Here is a 14,099-nt window from a genome sequence, read left to right on the forward strand (position 1 = left end):
TGGTGTTGTGAAACTTCTTACTGTGTTTACCCCAGTCCAGAGGAGTAACTGTTTGCCTGTTCCCAGGTCCCCGAGGTGGGAGGACAGTGATTAACCAGAACCATCATCCTGTTTGCACTCCCCCCACCCCACCTCTCCCTGCCACACTGAGCTATTTCAGGCCACTGCAGCACTGGGTATGGTTTGTGAGTTCGTTTAATGATGTTAAATAAAGGCAGGGGACGGAGCCAGGAATGAATGTCGCCGGAATGTTTATTGACTTTGGGAATGTTATCTGATGAGAATTTGCAGTGAAGAATTTTTTTAAGATGTTTTCAAACAGTTGGGGATTAGTTTGGGATTGGGGAATATTTTCACATGAGGCAGTTTAAAGGGACAGTTCATGCTGAAGAGAATCCTCTCAATGTGATCACTGGGCATGGAATGACGAGGTGTTGTTGTTCCGTCTGTCCAATTGTGTCAGGTTTGTAAATAGCAGGAAGTTCTGCATTACTCTAGCGCCTTCCACAAACTTATGATGTCCCAAAGGCTTCACAGCCAATGAACTACTTTTCAAGGAGTCCCTGTAACACAGGACAGAGCCAGCTCCCAGAAACGATACTAACCAGATGATCTGTCTTTAAGTGTTGGTAGAGGGATAAATATTACTCAGGACAGAGGGGCAAACCTCCCCCACACCTCCTCAAAATACCAGCGTCTCCCCCCGCCGCTCCCCTGAGGGGGTGACAGAATCTCGTTTCCAGAATCCGGCAGCAAGCTCATGGAATCAACTCAACTCAGGGTCAGTGAGATAAACACAAAATCGAGAAGAATATTTCAGTGCATTAGAGAGATCCGCCCCAACCAGAGGGTCAGTGCTGAGGGAGTGCCGCACTGTCAGAGGGTCAGTGCTGAGGGAGTGCCGCACTGTCAGAGGGTCAGTGCTGAGGGAGTGCCGCACTGTCAGAGGGTCAGTACTGAGGGAGTGCCGCACTGTCAGAGGGTCAGTGCTGAGGGAGTGCCGCACTGTCAGAGGGTCAGTACTGAGGGAGTGCTGCACTGTCAGAGGGTCAGTACTGAGGGAGTGCTGCACTGTCAGAGGGTCAGTACTGAGGGAGCGCCGCACTGTCAGAGGGTCAGTGCTGAGGGAGTGCCGCACTGTCAGGGGGTCAGTGCTGAGGGAGCGCCGCACTGTCAGAGGGTCAGTGCTGAGGGAGTGCCGCACTGTCAGAGGGTCAGTGCTGAGGGAGCGCCGCACTGTCAGGGGGTCAGTGCTGAGGGAGCGCCGCACTGTCAGAGGGTCAGTGCTGAGGGAGTGCCGCACTGTCAGAGGGTCAGTGCTGAGGGAGTGCCGCACTGTCAGGGGGTCAGTGCTGAGGGATCGCCGCACTGTCAGAGGGTCAGTGCTGAGGGAGCGCTGCACTGTCAGAGGGTCAGTGCTGAGGGAGTGCTGCACTGTCAGAGGGTCAGTGCTGAGGGAGTGCCATACTGTCAGAGGGTCAGTGCTGAGGGAGTGCTGCACTGTCAGAGGGTCAGTGCTGAGGGAGCGCTGCACTGTCAGAGGGTCAGTGCTGAGGGAGTGCCGCACTGTCAGAGGGTCAGTGCTGAGGGAGTGCTGCACTGTCAGAGGGTCAGTGCTGAGGGAGCGCTGCACTGTCAGAGGGTCAGTGCTGAGGGAGTGCTGCACTGTCAGAGGGTCAGTGCTGAGGGAGTGCCGCACTGTCAGAGGGTCAGTGCTGAGGGAGTGCCGCACTGTCAGAGGGTCAGTGCTGAGGGAGTGCCGCACTGTCAGAGGGTCAGTGCTGAGGGAGTGCCGCACTGTCAGAGGGTCAGTACTGAGGGAGCGCCGCACTGTCAGAGGGTCAGTGCTGAGGGAGTGCCGCACTGTCAGAGGGTCAGTGCTGAGGGAGTGCCGCACTGTCAGAGGGTCAGTGCTGAGGGAGTGCCGCACTGTCAGAGGGTCAGTGCTGAGGGAGTGCCGCACTGTCAGAGGGTCAGTGCTGAGGGAGTGCCGCACTGTCAGAGGGTCAGTGCTGAGGGAGTGCCGCACTGTCAGAGGGTCAGTGCTGAGGGAGTGCCGCACTGTCAGAGGGTCAGTGCTGAGGGAGTGCCGCACTGTCAGAGGGTCAGTGCTGAGGGAGTGCCGCACTGTCAGAGGGTCAGTGCTGAGGGAGTGCCGCGCTGTCAGAGGGTCAGTGCTGAGGGAGTGCCGCACTGTCAGAGGGTCAGTGCTGAGGGAGTGCCGCACTGTCAGAGGGTCAGTGCTGAGGGAGTGCCGCACTGTCAGAGGGTCAGTGCTGAGGGAGTGCCGCACTGTCAGAGGGTCAGTGCTGAGGGAGTGCCGCACTGTTGAAGATGCCATCTTTTAGTTGACTCCAAAATTCGGATAACTTGGGTCACTGTCTGTGTGGAGTCTGCACGTTCTCCCCGTGTCTGCGTGGGTTTTCTCCGGGTGCTCTGGTTTCCTCCCACACTCCAAAGATGTGTGGGTTAGGTGGATTTGCCACAGTTAATTATCCCTTAGTGTCAGGGGGACTGGCAGAGTAAATACATTGGCCTAAAAGGGCTAAAAGAGGACACGAGAAGACTTTGGCTGATAGGGTTAAGGAGAATCCTAAGGCGTTCTATAGATATGTTAAGAACAAAAGGTTGGTTAGGGCAAGATTAGGGCCAGTTAGAGACAGCAGTGGGAAGTTATGTGTGGAGCCAGAAGAGATTGGAGAGGCATTGAACCAATATTTCTCTTCGGTGTTCACGCAGGGGGACATAAATGTAGCTGTGGAGAACACTGGGTTACAGGGTTGTAAACTGGACAGTATTGCAGTTGATAAGGAGGATGTGCTAGTTATTCCTGAGGGTTTGAAAATAGATAAGTCCCCTGGGCCGGATGGGATTTACCCTAGGATTCTCTGGGAGGCAAGGGAGGAGATTGCAGACCCTCTGGCTCTGATCTTCAGGTCGTCGTTGGTCACCGGTATAGTGCCAGAAGATTGGAGGTTAGCGAATGTTGTCCCATTGTTTAAGAAGGGGAACAGAGATTTCCCCGGGAATTATAGGCCGGTGAGTCTTACTTCTGTTGTGGGCAAGGTTTTAGAAAAAATTATTAGGGATAGGATTTATAGTTATTTGGAGAGTAATGAAATGATTACAGATAGTCAGCATGGTTTTGTAGCGGGTAGGTCGTGCCTTACTAACCTTATTGAGTTTTTTGAGAAAGTGACCAAAGAGGTGGATGGGGGTAAGGCAGTTGACGTGGTATATATGGACTTTAGTAAGGCGTTTGATAAGGTTCCCCATGGAAGGCTTCTGCAGAAATTGCAGATGTATGGGATTGAGGGTGATTTAGGAAATTGGATTAGGAATTGGCTGGCGGATAGGAGACAGAGGGTGGTGGTTGATGGTAGGTATTCGACATGGAGTTCAGTTACGAGTGGTGTGCCTCAGGGATCTGTTTTGGGGCCACTGCTGTTTGTAATTTTTATAAATGATCTGGATGAGGGTATAGCTGGGTGGATTAGTAAATTTGCTGATGACACCAAAGTCGGAGGAGTGGTAGATAGTGAGGAAGGGTGTCATAGTTTACAGAGAGACTTGGACAAGTTGCAGAGCTGGGCCGAGAGGTGGAGGATGGAGTTTAATGCGGAAAAGTGTGAGGTAATTCACTTTGGCAGGAATAACAGATGTGTAGAGTATAGGGCTAACGGTAGGACTCTGAATAGTGTGGATGAACAGAGGGATCTAGGTGTATGTGTGCATAGATCCCTGAAAGTTGGGAATCAAGTAGATAAGGTTGTTAAGAAGGCATACGGTGTCTTGGCGTTTGTTGGTAGGGGGATTGAATTTAGGACCCGCAGCGTCATGTTGCAACTGTACACAACTCTGGTGCGTCCGCACTTGGAGTATTGTGTGCAGTTCTGGTCCCCACATTATAGGAAGGATGTGGAGGCATTGGACAGGGTGGAGAGGAGGTTTACCAGGATGTTGCCTGGTATGGAGGGGAGGTCCTATGAGGAGAGACTGAGGGATTTGGGGTTGTTTTCATTAGAAAGAAGGCGGCTAAGAGGAGACCTTATTGAAACATATAAGATGATTAGAGGTTTGGATAGGGTGGACAGTGATAGCCTTTTCCTCGGATGGAGAAAGCTAGCACGAGGGGGCATAGCTTTAAATTAAGGGGGGGTAGTTATAGGACGGATGTCAGGGGTAGGTTCTTTACCCAGAGGGTGGTGAGGGATTGGAATGCCCTGCCAGCTGCAGTTGTAAATGCGCCTAGTTTGGGGGCGTTTAAGAGATCCGTGGTTAGGTTTATGGATGGAAAGGGTTTAGTTTAGGTTAGAGGGTCATTGTTTTTTAACTGGTCGGCGCAACATCGTGGGCCGAAGGGCCTGTTCTGCGCTGTAATGTTCTATGCTCTATTGGGTTGTGGGGATAGTGTCTGGTGGGATTGTAGTTGGTGCAGGCTTTATGGGCCGAATGGCCTCTTTCTGCAGGGATTCTATGATTCTGTGTGATGTCAGACGTCTCCCTCGATCAGCCCAATATGGAATTTCTCAGTGAAGTTTTCAAACGTCAGTGTTTCCCCAGATATCTCAGCGAGGGACATCCCCCCACCCCTCCCCCTGAGACCCCCTCCCCCCGAAACCTCCCCCTTCCCGAGGCTCCTCCCTGCCGAGAACCCCCCCCAGCCCCGAGACCCTCCCTCCCTTCCGAGACCCCATCTCCTTCTCCGAAACCTCCCCTCCAGCCCCAAAACCCCTCCCTATCCCCGAGACCCCTGCTCCAGCTCCAAGACCCCCCACCACAGCCCCAAGACCCCTTCTCCAGCTCCAAGACCCCCCGCCCCAGCCCCAAGACCCCTGCTCCAGCTCCAAGACCCCGCGCTCCAGCCCTGAGACCCCCTTTCCAGCCCAGGGAATGCCCTCCCCTCAGAGACCACCTCTCCTGCTCTGAGATCCCCTCTGCAGGTCCAAGACTCCCTCTCCAGCACCGAGGACCCCTCTCCTGGCCCGAGACCCCCCTCTCCAGGCCCGAGAGCCCCTCTCCTGGCCCGAGACCCCCCTCTCCAGGCCCGAGAGCCCCTCTCCTGCACCCCCTCGCTCTCTCGATGGCGCTCTGGGGAAATCGGTTCCTGGGTGTCACATTCTGAGCGCTTCTGCCGAAATCACAAACCTCTGAAGGAATTGACACCCTCGAGGTTCTGTGCGCCCACTCCAAAATAACTTCACTCACTGCAACCCAAACCCTCGTTATTCTGGGAATTTAGGACTCTGTGTTACCTGCAAAAAAAAATACTTTGCTGCAGAAAGAATCTTGGAGAGAGACAACTTGGCAGCAGCAACTGATTTCACAATCGTTCCACTGTCCTCTGCGAACTCTTGCCAAAATGTCCACACCCGTCATCATCAAAATTCGTCAGAACTTTCTTCACTTGTGTAAATAAACGGCCTCTTATAACCCCGTTCCCCAGCCCAGTCGAGCTCAGACACTCACTGCTCTTTGTTGGTGTGACACAGACTGTGCAGTTTCAGAAGCGAGATGCGGACTCTGATTCTACTCTCAATCTGTGCGCTGGCAGCTCTCTGCGGAGCAGGTAGGAACCACGGAATTACTGCTGCAAAACTTCCCCCAAACCCACCCCCGAGAATTAGTGAGATTTGACTTCGCAAATGCCTCCAGGCTTAAAACTAGATACTCAGGGCAAGGTATTCATCTGAATCTTTTTAACGGTAAATTATCAGTGTATGCACAGATTGAAGGTTTAAATGCTGGATTGACCCTGGAGGAGGTCACTCTGGACTCACTGGGCAACCTCTCACCTCGGAGTCAGAAAGCTCGCAGTTTAATCAACATTCCCGGGTTTCAAGGACATAATCGAGACTGAGGCAGCACCCCTGCACTGAGGGAGTGCTGCACCATCAGAGGGTCAGTGCTGAGGGAGTGCTGCACCGTCAGAGGGTCAGTGCTGAGGGAGTGCCGCACCGTCAGAGGGTCAGTGCTGAGGGAGTGCTGCACCATCAGAGGGTCAGTGCTGAGGGAGTGCCGCACCGTCAGAGGGTCAGTACTGAGGGAGTGCCGCACTGTCAGAGGGTCAGTGCTGAGGGAGTGCCGCACTGTCAGAGGGTCAGTGCTGAGGGAGTGCCGCACTGTCAGAGGATCATGAGGGAGTGCCGCACTGTCAGAGGGTCAGTGCTGAGGGAGTGCCGCACTGTCAGAGGGTCAGTGCTGAGGGAGTGCAGCACTGTCAGAGGGTCAGTACTGAGGGAGTGCCGCACTGTCAGAGGGTCAGTGCTGAGGGAGTGCCGCACTGTCAGAGGGTCAGTGCTGAGGGAGTGCCGCACTGTCAGAGGGTCAGTACTGAGGGAGTGCTGCACTGTCAGAGGCGCTGTCTTTTGGATGAGACGCAAATTTAAGGTCCCTTCCTCTGTCCCAGGTGAGTGTGATAGTTCCCGCAGTCACTCTGCCTGACAGTCAGTGTCCTGTTCAATACTTATCCATGAAGGATTCTCATTTAAACAGTTCCCCTCCCTCCTTTCCCATGTTCTGCCTGAATCCAGAGAAACTCTCGCATATTCCGCTGTCTGATAGTTTTACAGGACTCAGCTGTTTGAATCTGGAAGTTAAGGAGGGTCAGTGTTTGTTTAATTAGTCTGAGCTGCCACTTTGGCAGTTCATCAATTCCTTGTTGCAGTAATTTGCAAATTTACAAGTAACAGATTGTACAAATTACATCGGAGAGGATGTTGCGGAGGTGGTCATTTGGACAGGAATCTGATACTCAGGGCATTGGGATTGGCACAGTGAGTCCTGGGCAAACAGGGTGGGTACTCTAACCATCTCACTGAATGAGTGGAGTGAGAGATCTTCGCAAACACGGGGAGAAGATTGTCACAAATTTAATCAGCAAATTCCCACTGATTCTCCGCATTCTTGGAGTCGCTGTGCCTGGATTCACTGAGATGGACACGGCGAAAAGTCCAGAATTTAACTCCATTGGTGATTGCTAAATTAAACTAACCCTCTGTGGATCAGCTGACTGACGTAGACACTGCCTTGTGTATCATGTGTCTTTGTTGAGGCTTTATACAGAAAAGGGGAACAGAACAGTACAGTGGTTGGCACTGCTGCCTCATAGCGCCAGGGACCTGGGTTCAATGCCACACTCTGGTGACTGTCTGTGTGGAGTTTGCACGTTCTCTCTCGAACTGTGTGGATTTCCTCCGGGTGCTCAGTTTCCTCTCACAGTCACAGAGGTTTACCGCTTGGAAACAGGCCCTTCGGCCCAACTTGTCCATGCTGCCCTTTTTTCTTTAAACCCCTAAGCCAATCCCAATTGCCCGCATTCGGCCCATATCCCTCTGTACCCACCTTACTCATGTAACCGTCTAAATGCTTTTTAAAAGGCAAAATTGCACCCGTCTCTACTACTACCCTCTGGCAGCTTGTTCCAGACATTCACCACCGTCTATGTGAAAAAATTGCCCCTCTGGACACTTTTGTGTCTCTCCCCTCTCACCTTAAACCCATGTCCTCAAGTTTTAGACTCCCCTACCTTTGGTGGAAAAGATATTGACTATCTAGCTGATCTGTGCCCCTCATTATTTTATAGACCTCAGTAAGATCACCCCTCAGCCTCTAACGCTCCAGGGCAAAAAGTCCCAGTCTATCCAGCCTCTCCTTATAAGTCCAAAGATGTGATCAATCCCAGCAGGAATCCTATTGAAATTCCTGTCACAATAATTCTCGATGATTTTAAATCACCAGGAATTCTATCTTTAGACCCATCTTAATAGTTAGGATTTTTTAGTGTCACCAGTTAAGGGGTTTGAGTTCGAACAGTTCCAGTTTGCTGGTTTTACTAGTTAAGGCTGGTTTGTTTTACTAACTATTCTGATTTCTCATTGCAGATTCCTCCGAGTCGAATGAAATCGATGATGGTGAGCGTAACTTACAGACAACCTCTTTGTGACAACACTGACACTGAGCAAACATCAAACTTACCCTATCATCGCACTGGGGGAGACACTGGGGGAGACACTGGGACAGGGGCACTGGGGGAGGGGCACTGGGGGAGACACTGGGAGAGGGGCACTGGGGGAGGGGACAGTGGGGGAGGGCACTGGGGGAGGGGACACTGGGGGTGGGGATACTGGGGGTGGGGACACTGGGGGTGGGGATACTGGGGGTGGGGACACTGGGGGTGGGGACACTGGGGTGGGGACTCTGGGGGAGGGACACTGGGGTGTGGACACTGGGGTGGGGACACTGGGGTGTGGACACTGGGGGTGGGGACACTGGGGGTGGGGACTCCGGGGGAGGGACACTGGGGTGGGGACACTGGGGTGTGGACACTGGGGGTGGGACACTGGGGTGGGGACACTGGGGGTGAGGACACTGGGGGTGGGGACTCTGGGGGTGGGGACTCTGGGGGTGGGACACTGGGGGTGGGGACACTGGGGGAGGGACTCTGTGGTGGGGACTCTGGGGGTGGGGACTCTGGGGGAGGACACTGGGGTGGGGACACTGGGGGTGGGGACACTGGGGTGGGACACTGGGGTGGGGACACTGGGGGTGAGGACACTGGGGGTGGGGACACGGGGGGGGACACGGGGGGACACGGTGGGGGCACTGGGGGGGGACACTGGGGGTGGGGACACTGGGGTGGGGACACTGGGGGTGGGGACACTGGGGTGGGGACACTGGGGGGGGGCACTGGGGGTGGGGACACTGGGGGTGGGGACACTGGGGGGGGCACTGGGGGTGGGGACACTGGGGGGGCACTGGGGGTGGGGACACTGGGGGGGCACTGGGGGTGGGGACTCTGGGGGGGGCACTGGGGTGGGGACACTGGGGGGGACACTGGGGGTGGGGACTCTGGGGGTGGGGACACTGGGGGTGGGGACACTGGGGGGGGGGCACTGGGGGAGACGTTATGGAGAGAGACTGAAATTGCGAGAATTCTGATGAATGAACATTTTCCTGTTTCTTCAGTTCTGTTCCTTGGGAGGAGAGACGCAAATTCCTTTATGAGATACCCTCAGCTACCCAATCACTGGGACAGGTTCGTTAGTTTTAAAAATCTTCCCCGGTTAATGATCTCGGGTTTCTGAGTGTGAAATTCTAACATTGTGACCCTGGGAGCAGCAGAGTTATTAACGAGGCAGTGAGGGGACTGGGAGGGGCTGAGGTCAGTTTAATAATTGGGTTTATTAAAGGGTGAGCGGGGTGAAGGGGGCTGTTTAGCTGAGCTGGTTCGAGGCCCAGTGTGTGGTTCGGATAAACATGGTGCTGAACTAGGCCAGGGCCTGTCTGCCCTGCTGCCTCAAGCCTGATGTAGATTGGTGTCCAACCAATTCGGTAACCGACTGCCTCTCGCTCTTCCTCTGGGGAGTTCCGCCTGGAATATTCCGGACTCAATAGAGTGGGAACAATGGGCAGGATTTTCCCAGTGCTGGGACCAGCAAATGGTCCAGAGATGTGTGGGTTGGGTTGATTGGTCAAGTCAAGTTGACTCTAGAGACAGGGGGATTGGCAGGGTAAATACATGGGGTTATGGGGATGGGGCCTGGGTGGGATTGTGGACAGTGCAGATTTGATGGGCTGAATGGCCTCTTTCTGCACTGTGGGGATTCTACGAAATCACTGTCAGCTTTGGCGGGACTCACTCCCATGGGGATTGGGGAGAATGTGGGACTCGCTCCTACAGGGAGTGGGGAGAATGTGGGACTCACTCCCACAGGGAGTGGGGAGAATGTGGGACTCACTCCCACGGGGAGTGGGGAGAATGTGGGACTCACTCCCACGGGGAGTGGGGAGAATGTGGGACTCACTCCCATGGGGAGTGGGGAGAATGTGGGACTCGCTCCCACGGGGAGTGGGGGAGAATGTGGGACTCGCTCCTACAGGGAGTGGGGAGAATGTGGGACTTAGTCCCACAGGGAGCAGGGAGAATGTGGGACTCACTCCCACGGGGAGTGGGGGAGAATGTGGGACTCGCTCCTACAGGGAGTGGGGAGAATGTGGGACTTAGTCCCACAGGGAGCAGGGAGAATGTGGGACTCACTCCCACGGGGAGTGGGGAGAATGTGCGACTCACTCCTACAGGGAGTGGGGAGAATGTGGGATTCACTCCCATGGGGAATGGTTGAGGTGAATTGTGTTGATACATTTCAGGGAGTGAAGGAATATGGGAAAGGGAATTGGATAGAGAGAATCAATTCTGATTTGATGGGACAGGATAGAGGGACTGAATGGCCTAGCCCAGCTCCTTACTGACCCTCTCCAGGGGAAGCGAGTTCTGTACCTGAGAGAGAAAGGGTTTTAGAGAGATATTGACGGGATGGGGTGAGGAGAAGGAGGTTCTCACGGAGTTTAGACTCAGGAACGGAGCAGTCAGGAACTGCCGCCAGTTTCTGAGCACTCATTTTCTGTGATTTTTATTATTCTCTCAGCAGGGACCGATACAGGTCTCCACGGGAGAGGACCCGGGAGAGGTGTGAGGAATATCGGCCGTGTGAGCGACTGGCGAGACAAGTGGGGCTGAAACGGGCCTTCGGGAAATATTTTGGGGTCAGGAGGCAGCGACTCAGTACCTCTGGGAGACTGAGACCCCGTAAGCACCGGGCCAGCTACTACAGGAATCATCACTACAGATACTAGGCAGCGCTGCCAACCAGAGAATGGCCCAAAAACACAGAATTCAAATCAAATCCACAGTCAGCACGATAATGTTACCTGGGAAAAGGGTCAGGAAAGCCCAAAGCAACAGAAGATGAAAGGACTTGGTTTAGATCAGCTGCTCCTGGCTGCAATCTGAATCAATTTGTTTCCCCTGCCCTTAACCTCTGACCCTGATTGGCACTGAATAGGTTACATTGGGTTTACCCCCCCCCCCCCCACGCCCTCCCTGCCCAGTGTCCACCCCCGGTAGGCCTCTGGGTGAATGGATTCAGGCCTAACTCCAGCCCCTCCCCTCCCCCACCATTCACCAATCTAAATTTGCCAAATTGAGGTGGGGGCTGACATTCACTCACCGCACCCGCCCCCCCCACCCCCCCAGGTCCTACACCCCACCCAAACTCCCCAAACCCACCCACCTACACCCCTGAACCCCATCCACTCCCCAAACCCCACCCAAACCCCAAAGCCCATCCACCCCCCCAACCCCCATCCACCCCTAACCCCCAACCCCCATCCACCCCTAACCCCCAACCCCCATCTATCCTCCAACCCCCATCCACCCCCAACCCCCAACCCCCATCCACCCCTAACCCCCAACCCCCATCCACCCCTAACCCCCAACCCCCATCCACCCCTAACCCCCAACCCCCATCTATCCTCCAACCCCCATCCACCCCCAACCCCCAACCCCCATCCACCCCTAACCCCCAACCCCCATCCACCCCTAACCCCCAACCCCCATCCACCCCTAACCCCCAACCCCCATCCACCCCGAACCCCCAACCCCCATCTATCCTCCAACCCCAACCCATGTGACTATGTGTCCCAAACAGTAAAATACACAGGGGCCAATCAGAATGAATGTTGCAGAAATTGAGTTGATCCCTCACTTGGAGAGGGTTAGAGACAGAGTTCACTCAGTTGGAGAGGGTTAGAGACAGAGTTCACTCAGTTGGAGGGAGTTAGAGACAGAGTTCACTCAGTTGGAGGGGGTTAGAGACAGAGTTCACTCAGTTGGAGAGGGTTAGAGACAGAGTTCACTCAGTTGGAGGGAGTTAGAGACAGAGTTCACTCAGTTGGAGAGGGTTAGAGACAGAGTTCACTCAGTTGGAGGGAGTTAGAGACAGAGTTCACTCAGTTGGAGGGGGTTAGAGACAGAGTTCACTCAGTTGGAGGGAGTTAGAGACAGAGTTCACTCAGTTGGAGGGAGGGAGAGACAGAGACACTCAGTAGGAGGGGCAGAGGGGTGGGGGGTGTATTATTGCACTGTGAAGAATAAGATATTGGGTTAAGAATCTCTCGAGTGAATGTCCAGGGTGGGGAGAGAGGGAGGGATAAATCCCCTCATTGGGCTACAGGTTGAGGAATTCCTTCTCAGAGCCTGTTGTTGAGTTGGTCAGGAACAGGCTTCTGGTTGAGGAATTGGTTATGTTACTGGGCTAATAGTCTAGAGAGTTTTCACTCGAATCCCACCGGGTAAATGGTGAATACAAATTAAAATTGAGTTTAAAAAAACCTTTTGTTCTTCAGGGCAGGATACCCCCTGTCGGTGTCTGTATGTGACTCAATCCCATACCAATCTGATCGACTCGGAGCTAACCTCCCAGAGTGGTCCAGCAAACCCACACCGTGATATTAATCAGTTCAAACTCCCCAAGGGCAAAGAGGGCAATAAATGCCCGCCCTGTGGGTAACACCCTGAGACTGCCCGAGCCTGTTATTGAGGGTGAATGGGTGAAAAAGTCAATGGCCCTCACAGAATCTTTACCTGTCCGTCTGACCATCTGAAAATCAGATTCTAAACACACCGACCTACAGCGCAGGTCCCGTGCTCAGGAAATAATTCAACAACCCCAAAATTATAATCCTGTTCAATCTCGTGTTACCATGATGTGGAGATGCCAGCGTTGGACTGGGGTAAATACAGTAAAACATCTCACAACACCAGGTTAAAGTCCAACTTGAATCTGGTGTTGTGAGACTGTGTTCCTCGGTACCAACCAGGAAAGAGAGGGGGGGCCGGGGTTGGGGGGGGGTGGAATCACCCCCTGTTCCAATCGCTGAAATAAACCTACCCTTCGCCCTTTGCTCTGTCTGTGTGGGTTTCCTCCGGGTGCTCCGGTTTCCTCCCACAGTCCAAAGATGTGTGGGTTAGGTGGATTGGCCAGGCTAAATTGCCCCATAGCGTCGGGGGGATTAGCTAGGGTAAATATGTGGGGTTACAGGGACAGGGTGGGATTGTGGTCAGTGCAGGCTCGATGGGCCGAATGGCCTCCTGTGCTGTGGGGATTCGATGATTCTGTGACTGATGAAAATGGGCTGGATTGATTTCGACCGGGTCAGAGAGCACGGGAAGGGACAGCAGGAGAGAGTGCAGGAGTTAGGAACACTGAGCCTGTCGACGAGGGGATGTACCTCTGGGTTAAGTGTTTGTGTTAAAGTGGGGAGTGAGGTTGGAATGTAATAGCTGCCCATTCTCAGCTGGTCTGGGCCAGCCCCCTGTCTAATTGCTGTGGTCACGGTTCTGTAAGAAGCTTCAATGAATGAGAAGGACGTCTCTCTTCAATGCAGGGAATTACCCAGAACAGAGGCCCAGAGACGAGGTTACGTTTTTGGCGAGGGGGGAGAGTAGAGTTTAGAACCTCCCATCCTCTCACAATACAGAGTGATTACTGTCCCTAACCTGTTCATAAATTTAGCGTCACATTCCCGGATATTGGCGACCTCAGGGCACAGACACTTTAAGTTCCCTTCTCCCAGTAACAATGTCCTTTGTGCTAATGATCTGTAGTTGAAGCAGCCTGAATTATATTGGTGAGAGAATCAGATAGAGAGCGAGTATATACCTTGTAAATAAAGCTGTCTGCAACACGTCTCTACCCATCGCTTAGCACTGTCTGCTTAAAGCTTACAAACTCATCATTATTTGCACAAACATGGAAATCTACAATGGCATTTATAGAAATATATAATAAAAAATATCAAAACTCTCCACTCTGTCCTTTCCTTCAATATTATATCGAATCTATGGTGTTATCTACCTCATCCTGATCACAAATATTGAGGTCTATCATTCAGCTTCCTCCCACTCTCAGATCTCACTGGATCACGGATCAACTTCCAGCCACACTCACTCCAACCTTGGAAAATCCCACCCAAGGACAATGAACCTTGGGTTTGTGGTCCGTGTCCCGCCCGTCACTGTTCCCGTGGCAGGGAGAATGGTAAAATTCCCAATGGGTCAAAGGTTGGTCTGTGCTGAGTTGGGAGCGGGTTACAGTTTGAATCCGGTTCCTGGATTGGGCAGCCGGAATGCTTACCCACTTCCGGTTCATACAATCCCTACAGTACAGAAGGAGGCCATTCGGCCCATCAAGTCTGCGCCGACCACAATCCCACCCAGGCCCTACCCCCGTAACCCCACACATGTACCCTGCTAATCC

The 14,099-nt window shown here is 53.4% G+C and overlaps 1 protein-coding gene across 2 annotated transcripts; it reads left to right on the top strand.

Annotated features, from left to right (window-relative positions):
- The first annotated feature begins 5,451 nt into the window (after window positions 1–5,451).
- Window positions 5,452–11,018, top strand: mgp (matrix Gla protein). 2 transcript variants are annotated; one of them, XM_080183538.1, is made up of 4 exons: window positions 5,452–5,569; window positions 7,884–7,913; window positions 8,968–9,037; window positions 10,428–11,018. In XM_080183538.1, the coding sequence occupies exons 1-4, from the start codon at window positions 5,515–5,517 to the stop codon at window positions 10,633–10,635; spliced, it is 363 nt and encodes a 120-aa protein (XP_080039664.1). In that variant the 5' UTR covers window positions 5,452–5,514; the 3' UTR covers window positions 10,636–11,018. The 2 variants fall into 2 exon arrangements, with proteins under 2 accessions (XP_080039664.1, XP_080039665.1); XM_080183539.1 differs by having other exon boundaries at window positions 10,431–11,018.
- The last annotated feature ends 3,081 nt before the right edge of the window (window positions 11,019–14,099 follow it).

This window comes from Carcharhinus amblyrhynchos, unplaced genomic scaffold (genome assembly GCF_965287045.1).
Source record: "Carcharhinus amblyrhynchos unplaced genomic scaffold, sCarAmb.v2.hapA chromosome_326, whole genome shotgun sequence".
In the NCBI taxonomy this organism is placed as follows: domain Eukaryota; kingdom Metazoa; phylum Chordata; class Chondrichthyes; order Carcharhiniformes; family Carcharhinidae; genus Carcharhinus; species Carcharhinus amblyrhynchos.

Coding starts and splice junctions, on each gene's coding strand:
- mgp (XM_080183538.1), top strand. CDS start 5,515: ATGCGGACTCTGATTCTACTCTCAATCTGTGCGCTGGCAGCTCTCTGC. Junction 5,570..7,883: donor GGCAGCTCTCTGCGGAGCAG/GTAGGAACCACG, acceptor TTCTCATTGCAG/ATTCCTCCGAGTCGAATGAA. Junction 7,914..8,967: donor GTCGAATGAAATCGATGATG/GTGAGCGTAACT, acceptor CTGTTTCTTCAG/TTCTGTTCCTTGGGAGGAGA.